Source organism: Scyliorhinus canicula, chromosome 20 (assembly GCF_902713615.1).
Source record: "Scyliorhinus canicula chromosome 20, sScyCan1.1, whole genome shotgun sequence".
Taxonomy (NCBI): domain Eukaryota; kingdom Metazoa; phylum Chordata; class Chondrichthyes; order Carcharhiniformes; family Scyliorhinidae; genus Scyliorhinus; species Scyliorhinus canicula.
Window position 1 is genome coordinate 55,208,770 of NC_052165.1, and position 20,462 is coordinate 55,229,231.

Consider the following 20,462-nt stretch of genomic DNA (forward strand, 5'->3'; position numbering starts at 1 on the left):
AAGGGGGACAGGGGGCACCCCTGCCTGGTCCCACGGTAGAGCCTACCTCCTTTTTTAAACAGTGGTGTCACGTTTGCTAATTTCCAATCCACCGGGACCACCCCAGAGTATAGTGAATTTTGCTAAATCATCACTAGTGCATCTGCAATTTCCCTAGCCATCTCTTTTAGCACTCTGGGATGCATTCCATCAGGGCCAGGAGACTTGTCTACCTTTAGCCCCATTAGCTTGCCCATCACTACCTCCTTAGTTATAACAATCCTCTCAAGGTCATCACCTGTCATAACCTCATTTCTATCAGTCACTGGCATGTTATTTGTGTCTTCCACTGTGAAGACCGACCCCAAAAACCTGTTCAGTTCCTCAGCCATTTCCTCATCTCCCATTATTAAATCTCCCTTCTCATCCTCTAAAAGACCAATATTTACCTTAGCCACCTTTCTTTGCTTTATATATTTGTAAAAACGTTTGCTGTCTGCTTTTATATTCTGAGCAAGTTTACTCTCATACTCTATCTTACTCTTCTTTATAGCTTTTTTAGTAGCTTTCTGTTGCCCCTTAAATATTTCCCAGTCCTCTAGTCTCCCACCAATATTTGCCACTTTGTATGCTCTTTCCTTCAATTTGATACTCTCCCTTATTTCCTTAGATATCCACGGTCGATTTTCCCTCTTTCTACCGTCCTTACTTTTTGTGGGTAGAAACCTTTGCTGAGCACTGTGAAAAATCGCTTGGAAGGTTCTCCACTGTTCCTCAACTGTTCCACCATAAAGTCTTTGCGCCCAGTCTACCTTAGCTAGTTCTTCTCTCATCCCATTGTAATCTCCTTTGTTTAAACACAAAACACTAGTATTTGATTTTACCTTCTCACCCTCCATCTGTATTTTAAATTCCACCATATCGTGATCGCTCCTTCCGAGAGGATCCCTAACTATGAGATCATGAATCAATCCTGTCTCATTACACAGGACAAGATCTAGGACCGCTTGTACCCTCGTAGGTTCCATTACATACTGTCCTAGGAAACTATCGCAGATACATTCTATAAACTCCTCCTCAAGGTTGCCTTGACCGACCTGGTTAAACCAATCGACATGTAGATTAAAATCCCCCATGATAATTGCTGTACCATTTCGACATGCATCAGTTATCTCTTTGTTTATTGCCTGCCCCACCATAACGTTACTATTTGGTGGCCGATAGACTACTCCTATCAGTGACTTTTTCGCCTTACTATTCCTGATTTCCACCCAATGGACTCAACCTTATCCTCCATAGCACCGATATCATCCCGAGCTATTGCCCGGATGTCATCCTTAAATAACAGAGCTACACCACCTCCCTTACCATCCACTCTGTCCTTCCGAATAGTTTGATACCCTCGGATATTTAACTCCCAGTCGTGACCATCCTTTAACCATGTTTCAGTAATGGCCACTAAATCATAGTCATTCACGATGATTTGCGCCATCAATTCATTTACTTTATTCCGAATACTACGAGCATTCAGGTAAAGTACACTTATGTTGGTTTTTTTACCTCTGTTTTGAATCTTAACATCTCCAGTTTTACTCCTTTTAGTATTACTGGGCCTATTCACTGAGCTCCCCTCAGTCACTGTACCTTGTACTGTCGCCCTTTTTGATTTTTGACTATGCCTTCTCTGTCTTGCACTTTCCCCCTTACTTCCTTTTGCTTCCGTCCCTGTTTTACTACCTTCCAACTTCCTGCATCGGTTCCCATCCCCCTGCCACATTAGTTTAAACGCTCCCTAACAGCTCTAGCAAACACCCCTCCTAGGACATCGGTTCCAGTCCTGCCCAGGTGCAGACCGTCCGGTTTGTACTGGTCCCACCTCCCCCAGAACCGGTCCCAATGCCCCAGGAATTTGAATCCCTCCCTCTTGCACCATCTCTCGAGCCACACATTCATCCTATCTATCCTGACATTCCTACTCTGACTAGCTCGTGGCACTGGTAGCAATCCTGAGATTACTACCTTTGAGGTCCTACTTTTTAGTTTAACTCCTAACTCCCTGAATTCAGCTTATAGGACCTCATCCCGTTTTGTACCTATATCGTTGGTGCCTATGTGCACCACGACAGCTGGCTGTTCACCCTTCCCCCCCCAGAATGTCCTGCAGCCGCTCCGAGACGTCCTTGACCCTTGCACCAGGGAGGCAACATACCATCCTGGAGTCACGATTGCATCCACAGAACCGCCTGTCTATTCCCCTTACGATTGAGTCCCCTATCACTATAGCCCTGCCAATTTTCTTCCTGCCCTGCTGCGCAGCAGAGCCAGCCACGGTGCCATGAACCTGGCTTCTGCTGCCTTCCCCTAGTGAGCCATCTCCCTCAACAGTATCCAAAGCGGTATATCTGTTTTGCAGGGAGATGACCGCAGGGGACACCTGCACTGCCTTCCTACTCTTGCTCTTTCTTTTGGTCACCCATTTTCTATCTCCCTCATTAATTTTCACCTGCGGTGTGACCAACTCGCTAAACGTGCTATCCATGACCTCCTCAGCATCGCGGATGCTCCAAAGTGAGTCCATCCGCAGCTCCAGAGCCGTCAAGTGGTCTAACAGGAGCTGCAACTGAACACACTTCTTGCACGTGAAAGAGCCAGGGACAGTGGACGTGTCCCTGAGCTCCCACATCGCACACGAGGAGCATGACACTGGTCTGGGATCTCCTGCCATGTCTTAAACCTTAGGTAAACTTACACAACAACAATTTCAAAATAAAAATAAATAAATTAGACAATAAAAAGAAAAACTTGCTTGGTTTAATATTTGCTTGGTTTAATGTAAGATGTGGGTTGGCCTGGGAGTGGGTGGGGTGATGTCGTTATGTCTTTCTTGTATGGGTTTTTCTGTATGGGTCTGGTGGACGGGGTCGGGCAGGGCGGTAAACGGGGAGTTCGGGGAGCTGGTGGTGGGGACTTACAATGGGAGTTGCCCTAGAGGAGGCGGGGATGGGCAGGGCTAAAGCGCGGGCTTTTCTCGGGTTTCCCGCCCTGGGAGATGGTGGGGGCAGAGTCGGGCTGAGAAGCCCGGGCCGTTGCTGGCTGTTTTCTTTTCCAGCGCAAGAGCGGGAGAGGGGGAGGAGGACCCATTGACGGGCACAATGGAGGAGGGGTAATCCCACGTGGGGAGGAGTCGGAGGTAGGGCGGGAGTCGCCGGGGTCAGCAGAAGTTAGCTGGCTCACGGGAGTGCTATGGAGGGAGGGGCACGGCTAGGAGGGGTCCTAGCCTGGGTGGGGGGTACCGGGTTGCTGCTGAAACGGTCAGAAAGGAGCTGGAGGATGCAGGGGGTGCTGGAGGGGGGAGTTGCCGCCGTGGGTAACTGGCAGAGCGGGGGACGCTGGCCGGTGGTGGGCAAGGGATGGGTTATGGCTAATCGGCAGGGGAGGGGGGCAGGGAGCCCTCTGATCCGGCTGATGACCTGAAATGTGAGGGGGCTGAATGGGCCGGTCAAACGGGCCCAGGTGTTTGCGCACCTGATGGGGCTGAAGGCGGATGTGGCCATGCTCCAGGAGACATACCTGAAAGTGGCGGATCAGGTTCGGCTGAGGAAGGGATGGGTGGGTCAAGTATTTCACTGAGGGCTGGATGAGAAGAGTCGGGGGGTGGCGATCCTGGTGGGGAAGAAGGTGTGTTTGAGGCGTTAAATGTGGTGGCTGACAGTGGCGGGAGGTATGTGATGGTGAGTTGTAAGCTGCAGGGGGAGCGGGTGGTGTTGGTGAATGTTTACGCCCCAAATTGGGACGATGCGGGGGTTATGCGGCGTATGTTGAGCCGCATTCCGGACCAGGAGGTGGGGGGCCTGATCATGGGGGGGGGGGCTTCAACACGGTACTGGATTCCCCCATTGGATCGATCCAAGTCCCAGACGGGGAGGAGGCCGGCGGCGGCTAAGGTGTTGAGGGGATTTATGGACCAGATGGGGGGGTGCATCCCTGGAGGTTTGCGAGGCCAAGAGCCAGGGAGTACTCGTTTTTCTCCCACGTGCATAAGGCCTATTCGAGGATTGATTTTTTTGTCCTGAGCAGGGGGCTGGTTTCGAGGGTGGAGGATGTGGAATACTCCGCCATTGCCATTTCAGATCATGCCTCGCACTGGGTGGACCTCGGGCTGGGGGAAGGGAGGGACCAACGTCCGCTCTGGCGCTTGGAGGTGGGGCTGCTGGCAGACGAGGAGGTGGCCGAGAGGGTTCAGGGGTGCATCGAGAGGTATCTTGAGGCCAACGACAACGGGGAGGTCTGAGTGGGGACGGTCTGGGAGGCATTGAAGGTGGTGACTAGAGGGGAATTGATTTCCATCCAAACCCATAGGGAGAGGGGGGAGCAGAGGGAGAGGGAGAGACTGATAGGGGAGATGGTGAGGGTGGATAGTAGATATGCGGAGGCTCCGGAAAAGGGATTGCTGGGGGAGAGGCGTAGCCTTCAGGCCAGGTTCGACCTATTGACTACCAGAAAGGCGGAAGCTCAGTGGAGGAAAGCACAGGGGGCGGTGTATGAGTATGGGGAGAAGGCGAGCAGGATGCTGGCACACCAGCTCCGAAAGCGGGACGCAGCCAGGGAGATTGGAGGAGTGACGGATAGAGCTGGGAAGGTGGTGTGGAGGGGGGTAGATGTTAATGGGGTCTTCAGGGACTTCTATGGGGAACTGTACCGGTCGGAACCCCCGGTGGAGGGGGGTGGAATGGGGCGCTTCTTGGACAAGCTGCGATTTCTGAGGGTGGGGGAGGAGCAGGTGGAAGGACTGGGGGCGCCGATCGAGCTGGAGGAGGTGGTTAAAGGGATAAGGAGCATGCAGTCGGGGAAGGCGCCGGGGCCGGGTGGGTTTCCGGCTGAATTTTATAAAAGGTATGTGGACCTGTTGGGCCCCCTGTTGGTCCGGACCTTTAACGAGGCAAGGGAGGGGGGGGCTTTGCCCCCAACTATGTCACAAGCGCTGATTTCCTTGATCCTGAAGCGGGTCAAGGACCCTCTGCAGTGCGGGTCATATAGGCCGGTTTCGCTGCTAAATGTCGACGCCAAGCTGCTGGCAAAGATCCTAGCCACAAGAATAGAGGATTGCGAGCCCGGGGTCATTCATGAGGACCAGACGGGGTTTATGAAGGCAGTTGAATACGAACGTGCGAAGGCTCCTCAACGTTATTATGATTCCGGCTGTGGAAGGGGAGGCGGAGATAGTGGTGGCATTGGATGCGGAGAAGGCCTTTGATAGGGTTGAGTGGGAGTATCTGTGGGAGGTGTTGGAGAAGTTTGGGTTTGGGGAGGGGTTTATCCGTTGGGTGAGGCTGCTCTACGAGGCCCCGATGGCGAGTGTAGCCACAAATAGGAGGAGGTCGGAGTACTTTCAGCTGTACCGGGGGACGAGACAGGGGTGCCCCCTGTCCCCCTTGCTCTTCGCGTTGGTGATTGAGCCCCTGGCCATGGCGTTGAGGGAGTCAGGGAACTGGAGGGGCCTGGTGCGGGATGGGGAGGAGCCTGGTGCGCGGTGGGGAGGAGCATCGGGTGTCGCTTTATGCGGACGACCTGTTGCTGTATGTGGCCGACCCGGTGGGGGGGGATGCCGGAGGTGATGAAGATTCTTCGTGAATTCGGGGGTTTCTCTGGGTATAAGTTGAACCTGGGTAAGAGCGAGTTGTTCGTGGTGCATCCGGGGGATCAGGAGGAGGGGATTGGTAGGCTCCCACTGAAGCAGGCAGGGAAGAGCTTCAGGTACCTAGGTGTCCAGGTGGCTGGGAGTTGGGGGGCCCTGCACAAGCTCAACCTCACAAGGTTGGTTGAGCAGATGGAGGAGGAGTACAAGAGGTGGGATATGTTACCGCTGTCACTGGCGGGGAGGGTGCAGTCCGTTAAAATGACGGTGCTCCCGAGGTTTTTGTTCCTGTTCTAGTGCCTCCCCATCCTTATCCCGAAGGCCTTTTTTAGGCGGGTCAACAGGAGTATTACGGGATTTGTGTGGGCGCATGGGACTCCGAGGGTGAGAAGAGTGTTCTTGGAACGGGGAAGGGATAGGGGGGGCTGGCGTTGCCCAACCTCTGTGGGTATTATTGGGCACACTCTCAGGGGTGTGGGTTGGAGGAGGGAGGATTTCGGACATATATCGGGTGATGCAGGAGGTAGACGAGGCCTCAGTGGAGGAACTGAAGGGTAAATGGGAAGAGGAGCTGGGTGAGGAGATTGAGGAGGGGACGTGGGCGGATGCCCGGGAGAGAGTGAATTCCTCCTCTTCCTGTGCGAGGCTTAGCCTCATACAGTTCAAGGTACTGCATAGGGCCCACATGACTGGGACGAGGATGAGTAGGTTTTTCCGGGGCGAGGACAGGTGTGCTAGGTGCTCGGGGTGCCCAGCGAACCACGCCCATATGTTTTAGGCGTGCCCAGCGCTGGGGGAGTTTTGGAAGGGGGTAGCAAGGACGGTGTCGAGGGTGGTGGGATCCAGGGTCAAGCCAGGCTGGGGACTCGCAATTTTTGGGGTTGCAGTGGAGCCGGGAGTGCAGGAGGCGAAAGAGGCCGGTGTTCTGGCCTTTGTGTCTTGCTCCAATGGAAGGATGCGAGGCCCCCAAGCGTGGAGGCCTGGATCAATGATATGGCGGGGTTCATTAAATTGGAGAAGGTGAAAGTTGCCCTGAGGAGATCAGTACAAGGGTTCTTTAGGCGGTGGCAGGGGTTCGGTAGGAGGGAGAACTGTGTACATGGGTTTGTGGGATGTGACGGGTGTTATCTCTTTCCCTTTTGTTGTTTGGGTGTTCTTTTGTTTTTTCTTTTGTTTGTAGTTGCTTTTGAAGTTGGGTGGGTGTTGTTCTTGGGTTGTTACCGCGGTTGTTTTGTTAATATTGTTGTGATGTTTATATTTTGTAAAAATTTCAATAAAAATTATTTTGTTTTTAAAGGTGATGCAACAGTCACGAAAACCCAACAACGTCTCTTCTTCCGATGGAAGCTCAATCATCATCAGATATTATTGAATGGCACAGCAGGCTTGATGGGCCGAGTGGTCTACTGCGAATTTGTAGATTTGTTTAGTAAGTCTCACTGGTTGAAATGAAATGAAAATCGCTTATTGTCACGAGTAGGCTTCAATTAAGTTACTGTGAAAAGCCCCTCGTCGCCACATTCCGGCGCCTGTCTGGGGAGGCTAGTACGGGAATCGAACCGTGCTACTGGCCTGCTTGGTCTGCTTTAAAAGCCAGCGATTTAGTCGAGTGAGCTAAACCAGCCCCTGAGCTAAACCAGCCCCGGTTAAAGAATGGGTTAAGAGACATGCCAATTAGGTGTCTTATTGATGTTAAGTATCCAATAATTGACACTGATATATAAAGAGGTTGCAGGTGGCACTTGTTTGGGAGTGATGTGGTGATAGGGTTTTGTACAGAGTATGTTCAAGGAAAATAAAGGTGTCTTGGGAAAGGAGAAGAACTCTTAACTCTTTACTGAAAGTAGCCAGAAGCTAACAGTGGCAGTAGAGGATGGTTACTGCACAAATGTAAAGGGTTGAAAGATCCAGCTTTTCCAGAAGACAAAGAAAAATCTGCATCAACCAAGGAGTGAGGTGAGAAAAAAATATATATACATGTCTGAACCTAGAATAAAGATGTCCACATATGACTATCCACCATTATTTTCTGAAATGGATTGTACAGAAGTGCAGTTGTTATGTGGACGAAGGTAACTGCCTTGGGAAAGAGGAAACAAGGTACGGCATTGACCTCTTTCTCTACCTTATGAGAGTAAAATCCGAAGCAAAATGTATTCTGCACTGGAATTGGATTTGATTTGATTTATTGTCACATGTACCGAAGTACAGTGAAAAGTATTTTTCTGCACCCGAGGGAACATACATAGTACATACATATTAGATAAAGAGAATAATCAACAGAGAACATTGACAAATGGTACATCAACAAATAGTGATTGGTTACAATGCAGAACAAAGACCTAACAAAGCAAATACATGAGCAAGAGCAGAATAGGATGTTCTGAATAGTGTACTTACAGGGAACGGATCAGTCTGAGGGAAAGTTGCTGAGAGTCTAGGAGCTATGGGGAAGAAGCTGTACCTATGTCTGGATGTGCGGTCTTAAGATGTCTGCATCTTCTGCCTGATAGAAGGGTCTGGAGAGGGTAAAGTCTGGGTGTGAGGGGTCTCTGACAATGTTGTCTACCTTCCTGAGGCAGCAAGATGTGTAGTCAGAATCAATGGGAGGGTGGCAAGCTTCTGTGATGCGTTGGACTGAGTTCACCACACTCTGCAGTTTCTTGCGATCTTGGGCTGAGCAGTTGCCATACCAAGCTGTGATGCAGCCGGATAGGATGCTCTCTATGGCACATCTGTAGAAGTTTGAGTGAGTCGATGCAGACATGCCGAATTTCTTCAAGTTCCGTAGAAAGTTTGACTTTGTTGGGCTTTGAGACATTGTTGGGCTTTCTTGACTGTGCATCAAAGTGAGTGGAGTAGGACAGACTGTTGGTGATGGTGACCTCCAGGAATTTAAAGCTATTGACCATCTCCACTTCAGTCATTGATGTAGATGGGGGTATGTGCCGCGCTATGCTTCCTGAAGTCGATGATCAGTTTCTTGGCCATTCCAACATTTAGTGATCATCTCCCTTCTGTAGTCTGATTCGTCGCTGTTTGAGATACAACCCACCACAGTCGTATCATCCGCAAACTTATAGATCGAATTGGAGTTAAATCTTGTCACACAGTCTCCACACGGTAGAGATGATTGTATCAACTCTGCATTCCAGGCTACCCTGATAATCTTCCACCCCCTTTCATTTATCAAGGTTTAGCCATCCAACTATCAAAGCTTTACCTTAAAAATATCCAATTACTCTATTTCCACCACCTTCTGAGGAAGTGTTCCAAGAGTTCCACGACTTGGAAAAAAAAATTAATCTGCCTTAAATAAACAACCACATGTTTCAACAGTAACACCTAGTTCTCTATGTGTCCCACAAAAGCAAGCATCCTCTCCACTTCCACCTTGTCAAGATCCTTCAGGATCTTGTGTTTCAATCAAGTTACCTCTATGTCTTCTGAACTCTAGTGGATACAAGCCTAACGTATCCAAATTTTCCTCATAAGACAACCCTCCCATTCCAGGTATTAGTCAGGTATTCCCCGAACTGCTTCCAATGTATTCATATCCCTTCTTAAATAAGGTTACCAATACTCCTTATGTGATCTCACAAACGACTTTGGATGTCTGAAGCATGGTACATTGGCGAGACCATGCAGCCGCTGCGACAACGGATGGATGAACATCGCGCGACAATCACCAGGCAGGAATGTTCCTTTCCAGTCGGGGAACACTTCAGCAGTCAAGGGCATTCAGCCTCTGATCTCCAGTTAAGCGTTCTCCAAGGCGGCCTTCAGGACGCGCGACAACGCAGAATCGGCGAGCAGAAACTTATAGCAAAGTTCCGCACACATGAGTACGGCCTCAACTGGGATTCATGTTGCATTACATTCATCCCCCACCATCTGGCCTGGGCTTGCAAAATCCTACCAACTGTCCTGGCTTGAGAAAATTCACACCTCTTTAACCTGGGGTTACCCCTATCTCTGGATCTGTAAAGATTCAATTACCTGCAAATGCTTGCATTCTACGCATTGTCTGGCATCTTTGAATTTGTCTATATATATGTTTCTGGAACATGCCTCTTCATTCACCTGAAGCAGGAGCAGTGCTCTGAAAGATAGTGTTTGAAACAAACATGTTGAACTTTAACCTGGTGTTGTAAGACTTCTTATTGAGATCAGGTAAAGATAGCAGAGTTCCTTCCCTAAAAGGACATTAGTGAACCAGATGGGTTTTACAGCAATTGACGATGGTTTCATGGTCACCATTTGACTTTTAATTCCAGATTTTTATTTATTTCAAATTGCACCATCTTCAACTCTCCCTCTAACAGCTCTCTGAGTGCACCATTCTCTGAAGGGTAACTAGGGATGGACAATAAATGCTGGCCTAACCAACAACGCCCACATCCTGTAAATGAATCATAAAAACTCTCTGGATTACTAGTCCAGTGCCAATACCACTATGCCACCGCCTTCTATTCCTCGCAATTCAAGAACTTTCGCATTTCTAATACATACAATTGTAGATCCATGTATTTTACCATTTACCCTGACTGTTTTTGTAGTTAAGAAACTTGCTCGATCGGACTTCCGGTGGCGGCGATGTTCGAGTGAGCCGCACATTCGGCGGGCTCTCACTCCGGCGGGGCTTAACAGCTGATTCCCCGCGATAGCAGGACCACGGGGGTGGCAAAAAGGCTGCCGTGGAAGGAAGAGGAGAGCGGGCTGCAGCGGATGGAAGCGTGGGAGGCCAGCAGGTAGAGGAGGAAAGAGAGAGAGTGAGACGGAGGCAAGGAGGAAACTGACCTGAAGGGTAAGATGGCGGACCCACGGACCTTCCTTCCTCCAGGACAAAGAAAAAAAGTTTGGAGTTGCTGAGGAGGGACAGCTTGGACCCACTTCAGATGCCCAGGAGGTAAAATTTAAGGAGCTGGGCGAAGGAAGGCGGCAGCGAAGGTGCTGAGGAGCGGGCTGCGGCACATGGAACAGCGGGATTCCAGAAGGCAGAAGAAGAAGGAGAAAAAGGGACAGAGACAAGGACCTGAAGAAAATTACCTGGGACCTAAGATGGCGGACACACGGACCCCGGACTCAGCAATCCAGCTGGCGCTGGATAACATGCTCCAGGTAATGAAGTCCAGTTTTGAAGCGCTGAAGCGGGACAGCTTGGACCCAATCCAGAAAGCGGTGGATCAGCTGAACCAAAGGCTGGACGCCCAGGATGTTAAAGTTAAGGAGCTGGGAGAGGCGGTGGAGGAGCAGGCGGATGCGCAAACGGTTGCAGCGCTAGAAGTTGACGGCCTGAAAGAGCGGCAGAGAAGACTGCAGGACAGAGTGGAGGAGCTGGAGAATAGAGTCCGCAGGAACAATCTGAGGATGGTCGGCCTCCCGGAGGGGGCTGAGGGAGCTGATGCTGCAGCGTTTGTAGCAGACCTGCTGAAGCAGCTGATGGGGGCCGAAGCCTTTCCGCGACCGCTGGAGCTGGAGGGGGCACACAGAGTGCAGGCAAGGCAGGGTCGGCCGGGCGGACCCCCCCGCCCGATGGTGATTAGGTTCCACAGGTTCGTGGACAAGGAGCGGGTGCCGCAGTGGGAAAAGAGCGCCAGGAGCAGCACGTGGAACAACAGTGTTCTCCGCATTTATCAGGACCTAAGCCAGGAGGTGGCTCGGCGGCGAGCAGCCTTTAAGAATGTCAAGGAGGTGCTGTTCAAGAAGCACGTGAAGTTTGGTCTGCGGTTCCCAGCTCGGCTATGGGTCACGCACCAGGGTCAACACCACTACTTCTCCGAGCCCGAAAAAGCGATGGATTTTGTCAGGGACCTGGGGCTGGTCCTGAAAGGAGGCCCCAAGGACGCGAGTTAGGGCCCGAGGATTTCTGTGGGAAGGAACGCCGAATGTGCCTGGACTGCTGCTCAACGGTATGCTGGGCCAAAGGGGCCAAGCGGAACATTTGAGACTCTTTCCTTTGTTCATGGACATTTATGTGCTTTTTCTCTTTTTTCTGTGTTTTTTTTTCTTTTTTTTTCCTGTTTGGGCTGGTTTGTGCTTTTTGTGCAGCTCGCGGAAGACACTGGAGCCGGCTTGCCCCAGTGGGTGGGGAGGAGGACGGGGAAACAATGGGAATGAGACAGGAAGGCGCCGGAGTGTTGAGTCACCGGGCTAGCAGATTGGCTAGTCAAGGAAGTCAGATGGGGGGGAAGTTACAGCCAGTAGATGGCAGGGGTGGGGGTATCGGGGGATGGGGTTAGGGGAGGGGGGGTTGTTCTGCTGACGGGAGAGGGACTTGAAATAGGCACTGGAAAGGAGGTCAAGGGTGGAGGCAGCCAAAGGGCGGGCCAGGAATGGCGCGACGCACGGGTCAGTGGCCGGCCCGAGAAAGGCTATGGCTGACCGGCGGGGTGGGGGGGGTGGGATGTGCCCCCCGACCAGGCTGATCACCTGGAATGTCAAGGGACTGAATGGGCCGGTTAAGAGGGCGCGGGTATTCGCGCACTTGCGGGCCCTGAAGGCGGACGTAATTATGTTGCAGGAGATACATCTGAAAGTGTCAGACCAGACCAGGCTAAGGAAGGGCTGGATTAGCCAGGTCTTCCACTCGGACTTGGACTCGAAGTCCAGAGGGGTGGCAATCATGATCAACAAGCGCGTGCAATTTGAGGCAGAGGGCATATCCGCAGACAGGGGGGGCAGATACCTGATGGTACGGGACAGACTGGAGGGGAGAAGAGTGGTGCTGGTGAATATATATGCCCCGAACTGGGATGACGTGGACTTCATTAAAAGAGTGCTGGGGAAGATCCCGGACTTGGATTCTCACAGGCTAATAATGGGAGGGGACTTTAACATGGTCCTTGACCCGACTTTGGATCGGTCGTGTCCCAGAACGGGTAGCCTCTCAGCAATGGCAAGGGAGCTGAAAGGGTTTATGGAGCAAATGGGGGCAGTGGACCCCTGGAGAGATGGACAGCCAACAGGAAGGGGCTACTCGTTTTACTCGCACGTCCATAAAGTATATTCCAGGATAGATTTCTTTGTACTAAGCAGGGACTGTATGGGGGAGGTAAAGAACACGGAATACTCAGCAATTACCATTTCAGACCATGCCCCGCATTGGGTGAACCTGCAGTTCGGGGGAGCGAGCTATCAACGCCCGCAATGGAGGCTAGATGTGGGACTGCTGTCGGAGGAGGGGATCTGCGAGAGGCTTCGGAAATGTATAAAAAATTACCTGCAGGTGAATGACACTGGGGAGGTCTCAGCGGCGACCGTGTGAGAGGCGCTAAAGGCAGTAGTGCGGGGGGAGCTGATTTCAATTGGGGCCCACAGAGCCAAGGCAGATCGGGCAGAGATGGATAGATTGGTCAAGGAAATGGGTCGGATAGATGAAGAGCATGCGGAGTCCCCGGGGGAGGTTTTACTCAGGGAGAGGCAGAGACTACAGGCGGAACTGGGGGCACTATCCACGAGCAGGGCCGTGGAACAGCTTAGGAAGGCAAGGGGAGTGGTGTACGAGCATGGGGAAAAGGCTAGCAGACTGTTAGCGCAGCAACTCAGGAGGAGGGAGGCGGCCAGGGAAATAGGTAGAGTGAAGGACGAGGGGGGGGGGCGCAAAGTGGAGGATCCGGCAGAATTGAATAGGGTATTCCGGGACTTCTATCGTAAGCTGTATACTTCAGAGAGGCCGGAAGAACCGGAGGGGATGAAAAGGTTTCTGGACGGGTTAACATTCCCAACAGTTGGGGGGGCGAGTGGAAGAGCTGGGGGCCCCGATTAGAGTAGAGGAGGTATTGGGGGGCTTAAAGGCCATGCAGTCGGGGAAATCCCCGGGGCCGGATGGATATCCAGTAGAGTTTTATAGGAAGTTCTCTGAGCTGGTGGGCCCGGTCTTGGCGAGGGTTTTCAATGAGGCAAGGGACAGAGGGACCCTGCCACCGACAATGTCACAAGCCACCATATCTCTGATATTGAAGCGGGGTAAAGACCCGGAGGTGTGCGGGTCCTACAGGCCAATCTCCCTGATTAATGTAGATGCCAAGCTCCTGTCAAAGGTACTGGCGGGTAGAATGGAGGACTGTGTACCGGAGGTGATTGGGGAGGATCAAACGGGGTTCGTGAAAGGTAGGCAGCTGGCGGCCAATCTGAGGAGATTGCTCAATGTGATAATGATGCCCCCGGCGGGTAGAGAGGTGGAGGTAGTGGTGGCAATGGACGCCGAGAAGGCCTTTGACCGGGTGGAGTGGGACTATCTATGGGAGGTGCTCGGACGGTTTGGGTTCGGGGAGGGATTGGTGGATTGGATCAAATTATTATATCAGGCCCCGAGGGCCAGCGTCAGGACCAACAGAGAAGTGTCGGAGTACTTTAGGTTGTACCGAGGGACCAGACAGGGCTGCCCGCTCTCCCCGCTGCTGTTTGCGCTGGCCGTAGAGCCGCTGGCGATTGCGCTGAGAGCCGCAGAGGGTTGGAAGGGGATGGTGAGGGGCGGGGTTGAACACAGGGTTTCTCTTTATGCAGATGACCTGCTCCTGTACGTGTCGGACCCAGTGGCCGGGATGGGAACTATACTGGGAATGCTGAGGAAGTTCGGCCAGTTCTCAGGATACAAATTAAATACGGTCAAGAGTGAAATGTTTGTGGTCCAGGCAAGGGGCCAGAACAGATTGAGAGGGCTACCATTTAGGCTAGTTGAGGAAAATTTCTGGTATTTGGGAATCCAGGTGGCACGAGACTGGGGCAGGCTGCATAAGTTAAATTTGGCCAGAGTGGTGGAGCAAATGAAGGGAGAGTTTCGGAGATGGGATGCACTCCCGCTGTCGCTGGCAGGGAGGGTGCAGACTGTAAAGATGACAATCCTCCCTCGATTTTTGTTTATTTTTCAGTGCCTCCCGATATTTATCCCACAGTCCTTCTTCAAAAGAGTTAACGGGCTGATCATGAGCTTTGTCTGGGCGGGAAAGTCTCCGCGGGTGAAGAAGGCGATGTTGGAGAGGAACCGCAGCGAGGGAGGGCTGGCTTTGCCGAGTCTGGTCAATTATTACTGGGCGGCCAACATCGCTATGATAAGGAAGTGGATGGTGGGTACGGGGTCTATTTGGGAGCGGGTGGAGGCGGCTTCGTGCAGGGGCTCCAGTTTGGAAGCCCTGGTCACGGCTCCTCTACCGCTGCCGCCGGCCAAGTACACCACCAGCCCGGTAGTGGTGGCGACCCTGCGGATATGGGGCCAGTGGAGGAGGCATGTGGGGGAGATGGGGGCGTCTGTCTGGGCGCCAATCTGCGACAACCATCGGTTTGCCCCCGGCAGTATGGATGGGGGGTTCCGAGTATGGCGGCGAGCAGGGGCGGGAAGGGTGGGTGATATGTTCCTGGAAGGGAGCTTCGCGAGTTTGAGGAGCTTGGAGGAGAAATTTGGGTTGGTAAGGGGAAATGATTTTAGATACCTACAGTTGCGGGACTTTGTTCGTAGATAGGTCCCATCTTTCCCACGCCTCCCGCCAATGGGGATCCTCGACAGAATAGTCTCTAGGAGGGAAGAAGGGGAGGGCAGAGTCTCGGGTATATATAAGGTGCTCATGAGGGAGGAAGGGTCCCAGACAGAGGAACTGAAACTTAAATGGGAGGAGGAGCTGGGTGGGGAAATGGAGGATGGGCTGTGGGCAGAGGCCCTGAGTAGGGTAATTTTGACCGCGACATGTGCTAGGCTCGGGCTGATCCAATTTAAGGTCGTTCACCGGGCCCATATGACGGTGGCTCGGATGAGCAAATTTTTTGGAATAGAGGACAAATGCGCTAGGTGCGCGGGAGGACCAGTTCACATGTTTTGGGCATGCCCTGAGCTGAGGGGGTACTGGGAGGGATTTGCGGGGGTCATGTCCCAGGTGCTAAAAATAAGGGTGGTGATGAGTCCAGGGGTGGCAATTTTTGGGGTTTCGGAAGACCCGGGCGTCCAGGGGGAGAAAGAGGCCGATGTGTTGGCCTTTGCTTCCCTGATAGCCCGGCGACAAATATTATTGGCGTGGAGGGACTCAAAGCCCCCGAAAACTGAGTGGTGGCTTGCGGACATGTCGAGTTTCCTGGGGATGGAAAAAATTAAGTTCGCCTTGAGGGGATCTGTGCAGGGGTTCACCCGGAGGTGGCAACCATTTATTGACTTATTTGCGGGAGAGTGAGTGTCAGCAGGGGGGTGGGGGGAGGGGGGTGGGGGGTAGAGTAGAGTAGGAGGGAAAATATGGCGGGTAGTACCGGTGGGAGGGGAGCGGGCTTGTGCAATATGTTACGATGGAAGTATTGAAAGTACGTGGATGTTTGCACATTTTTGCCTTTTTTGCTTCCTTTCTGATGATGTCTGTAACTGTTTATAAAGCCAAAAACTACCTCAATAAAATTGTTTATTAAAAAAAAAGAAACTTGCTCGATCTTACCTCAAGAAAGCCTGATTGAATTGGCTAATGTGTAAACATAGCTATTGGCTCTGGAAAAGTTATCCAAGGGGAAGGGAACCTTGTTCGATTAACCTACCAGCAGAGGGTGGGCTGAATAGAGACGGAGCCAGTCGTCCATCCTCACCCAGGTTTGTGACAATGTGGGAGTATCCCTGCCGAATGGTGTCAAATCTAAGGGTCTTGCCTGCATCAATACCTTCTGGGGAACCAACCTGGGGTTAGGCGTAAAAATACTAAGTATAATTGCAGCCATTCAAATAAACTTTCCCAAGGTGGTTCACAAAACCACTAACACTCTGACCTCAAGGTTCAAGCAAAACATTTAACAATTTGGTCTAAAGTGCTTAGTTTTGAACCCCCATCAGCTATGACTCAATTGGTAGCACTCTCGCTTCCAGTCCTACTCCAGCACCATAGCACAGAAATCAAGGCTGACACACCACTACTGTATCCAATGTGTTCAGCCTTTCTCGATTATACACGTAGTGAATTGAATTTGTTGAAGACCTGTATCTGTAATACTGGAAACCTCAACATTCAGACAAACATGGACTAATGGAAAGTCATGTATGGATCATGAAAGAAAAATTATCTTTGACAGATCTACTTCGTAGAACCAGAAATGGTGAGTCTTCTTGTAGCGTTCAATGCTATGTAGCAACAGCATAGTTCATGGATTCAGGAAAAATCAGAGATGAATGCCACAATCCGTCCAAACAAGTTACAAGTCGCAGGCCTCATTTAAGTATATCAATGTGAGAGCCAGTGGAAAAACACCTCAAAATTTCCCACATTTGGATTGCTGCTGCACTTGAAATACTTTGCTCTGGGTACAACAGCTCCAAGGATTGTCTGTTTATATCATAAATATCCCTCTTGTGGGAATTGTGTGGGTTGCAGTGGGGGTGGAGGCTGTCAATTCAAGAATGTGAAGCAAGAAATATGATGGTATGAGCCTGTTAAGTTTAAATTCATGCAACTTAGTAAATTGCTGCAAGGTATCAAGTGTGAGTCCTCCTTAAATACAGTGTGTTGTGAAGGGCTAATTAAAGAAGTGCTGCTGTAAGACAGTCAAGAACATGTTCTCTCAGTGCGACTTGGTGACCCGCACACCCAGTTCATCCTGCCTTCAATGGTCTTCAGCAGGGCAGAAAAATCTAAAGAGTGAACTGTATCTTCTTCTCTGGCTTGGGACATGGCCTGCTGCATCAAACATAGAAAGTGCTTGAATAGTCTTAATTCTATACAAGCAGAATGAAACAGATTGCTAAAATGTGCTGTGAAGTTACTGAAGAGCGAAGTGAAAGATCATGGTGTCAATATTATCAGTGTTTTTGAAAAATGGATCTTCTGTCCACACATTTCCCTATCTAGTTGGTATCTATATTTAGGAGAGATGGTGGCATAGGAGTAACATCTCTGGACTATGTATTCCTAGCCCTACGTCTATTTGGAAATATGGCTAAGTTAAAAGAGACACTGTAGCCTGATAAATATTCATAAAGGCACCAGTAAAGTGAAGACACGAGCAAGGCACCAATGTTAACAAGGCTAACTCTGTATCAGCATAAATAGTGGGGGTCTGCAATGAAAAACAGGATGTGCAGTCAGGGAGTGTGCGCAGGAGCTGATTGGTCAATAGTTGTTGCTATGCCTTGGATTAAACACAGACCCCTGTGAGTAGTGTTCCTGAGAAAATTACCACCAGAGTGAATCACAACACTTTGAACATTCGTAACTCAAGGACAGTGATTGATTAGTGCTGCCCTGTAAGCACATGACTGGAAGCATGAGATCAGTGCCAGTGAGATCTGCATAAGAAGCTGAGACATCCGAGGTCCCAGGTTCAATCCGGGTCACTGTCCGTATGGAGTTTGCACATTCACACCGTGTTTGTGTGGGTTTCGGCCCCACAACTCAAAGGTATGCAGGGTAGGTGGATTGGCACGCTAAATTGCCCCTTAATTGGAAAAATGAATTGGGTACTCTAAATTTTTAAAAAGCAGAGACATCAGCAAAACCTTGAAGAATAAGATTGCAGAAGGAAGAAGCCTCAAGCCTCCAGCCTGAAGGAGGAGTCTGATACATGCGTTAGGGTAGTGACATCTTCCACAAGTCCAAGTCAGATACATATCAATAGTTTAACTTATGCTTGTGATTTTAGTGGTGGCAAGGAAGGTAGAATTTATGTCCATCATTAGGGCAGCATAATGGCACAGTGGTTATTTCTCTCTCACCTATATACCTCAGCCCCAGGGGCCCAGGTTCAATTCCAGCAATGGGTGACTGTCTGTGTGGAGTTTGCACATTCTCCCCTCGTCTGCATGGTTTTCCTTCGAGTGCTCTGGTTTCCTCCCACAGGCCAAAGATGTTCAGGTTAGGTGGATTGGCCTTGCTAAAATTGCCCCTTAGTGTCTAAGAATATATAAACTAGGTGGAGTTACGAGGATAGAGTGGGGAGAGGACCTAGGTGGGATGCTCTTTCAGAGGGTCAGTGCAGATTCAATGGTACAAATGCCCTGCTTCTGTATTTAGGGACTGTAATGGTGCTATGTGTTTTTGATGCCGTGTATGATAGAACCACTCTTGTAGTAGTAATAAGCATTGGAATTTTATATTGAGTTCAATGAAGAAGTGATTTGATTCAAAGTTAAGAATATTATGTCTATCAATCGAATGGAGCGAGAGTCCCAGTCAACAACCAGTAGTCCAGAGACCCAAGTCCTGGGGACATGGGTTCAAAAACCATCACAGCAGCAGATGGAATTTAAATTCAATTAATAAATCTGGAATGGAAAGCTAGTCTCAGTATTGATAACCGCAAAATCATTGCTCGTCATAAAAATCTATCGCGTTCACCAATATCGTTTAGGGAAGGAAATCTGCTGTCCTTACCCAGGGTGGCCCACATGAGCCCACAGAACCACAGCAATGTGTTTGGGTCTTAACTGCCCGACCTCACTACTCTCAACCTCCTGTATACTGGAGCTACAATTCAGGTACCCAATCCCCTGCTGAACTAGTTTAAACCCTCCTAAAGAGCATTAGCAAATTTCCCCCCCAGGATATTAGTCCCCTCTACTCCATGTGTAGACCACCCCGTTTGTAGAGGTCCCACCTACCCCAGAATGAGCTCCAATTATCCAGGAATCTGAAACCGTCCCTCCTGCACCATCCCTGTAGCCACCTGTTCAACTGCTCTCTCTCCCTATTGCTCGATTGCCTAGCAATCTAATCAGTTCTATTAGGGATGTGACACCCACACCCGTGAAAGAATAAAGAAAAAAAATGCTATTACTCTTGATAAAGTGAACAGTTAATTTTGTAAACATTCCAGCATTAGATCCATTAAGGTTCTCAGTCTAAACGGAGATTATTTCTCTCTCACCTATATAGTACTTTACCTGCGCCCAATTGTTGAACAAAAAAAATCTGTCCCCCCTTAAGGAAAAACCATTTGGGCAAATGCCAGTAATAATTGGATTTAACTTCAAATCTGGATAGAAGTATTCATACCATCACTGCTGCAAAAGAGCTGTCAGTGAAACTTAGTCCTGCAGGCTCATTTAGTACAGTACAATTGTGCAATTATGTTATTTCCATTCATCAATCAAAGGTGTACAGCATTGAACAGTTTAAAATTGCAACGAACAATGATCACATGGGCAATTATATCACTTTTTTTGATTAATTCATCGAAATAAAATATTCTCTCCCAAAATTCTAGCTCTGAAATCATTTTACTCACTTTCTTTTGTAAGACAATGACTTTACGCTCTTTAACTTCCATCATGTCCTTCAGATCACGGATCTCTCCAGCTAAGATTCCCTTTTCTTCAGCCATTTCTTGCATCTGCTTTGACTTCTTATTTAACATGTTTTCCTTCTCTTCAAGTCGCAGACGCAGCGCATCCACCTGGGAGAAACACAGCAGTGGCTATGTTATTCCATGGTCCATCTACCAGAAATGTCTACATCATGAAAAGACTTTGTTACACAGTTTATGTTGCTACTATCAAAATTAAGCGAAAGGATTATTAAAATAAACTTGCATAAAGATATTTTGCTCTCCTTGCATATTCAAAAACATATGCATAACTGTCATATGGCATAACTGGGGCAGCACGGTAGAACAGTGATTAGCACTGTTGCTTCACAGCGCCACGGTCCTAGGTTCGATTCCCGACTTGGTCACTGTCTGTGCGGAGTCTCCACGTTCTCCCCATGTCTGCGTGGCTTTCCTCTGGGTGCTCCGGTTTACTCCCACATGTCCCGAAAGAGGTGCTGTTAGGTAATTTGGACATTTTGAATCTTCCCTCTGTGCACCCGAACAGGCGCCGGAATGTGGCGACAAGGGACTTTTCACAGTAACCATTGCAATGTAAGCCTACTTGTGACAAAGATTATTATTATTA

General features: G+C 49.9%; 1 protein-coding gene across 9 annotated transcripts in view; it reads right to left on the minus strand.

Annotated features, from left to right (window-relative positions):
• erc1b (ELKS/RAB6-interacting/CAST family member 1b) overlaps nucleotides 1-20,462 on the minus strand; it is a 1,169,759-nt gene that overhangs the window by 1,011,154 nt on the left and 138,143 nt on the right. For all 9 annotated transcript variants that reach the window (XM_038780204.1, XM_038780201.1, XM_038780203.1 and 6 more), the window contains exon 7: nucleotides 19,796-19,963. In XM_038780204.1, the coding sequence (XP_038636132.1) occupies nucleotides 19,796-19,963 (168 nt within the window). The remainder of the gene's footprint in view (nucleotides 1-19,795; nucleotides 19,964-20,462) is intronic.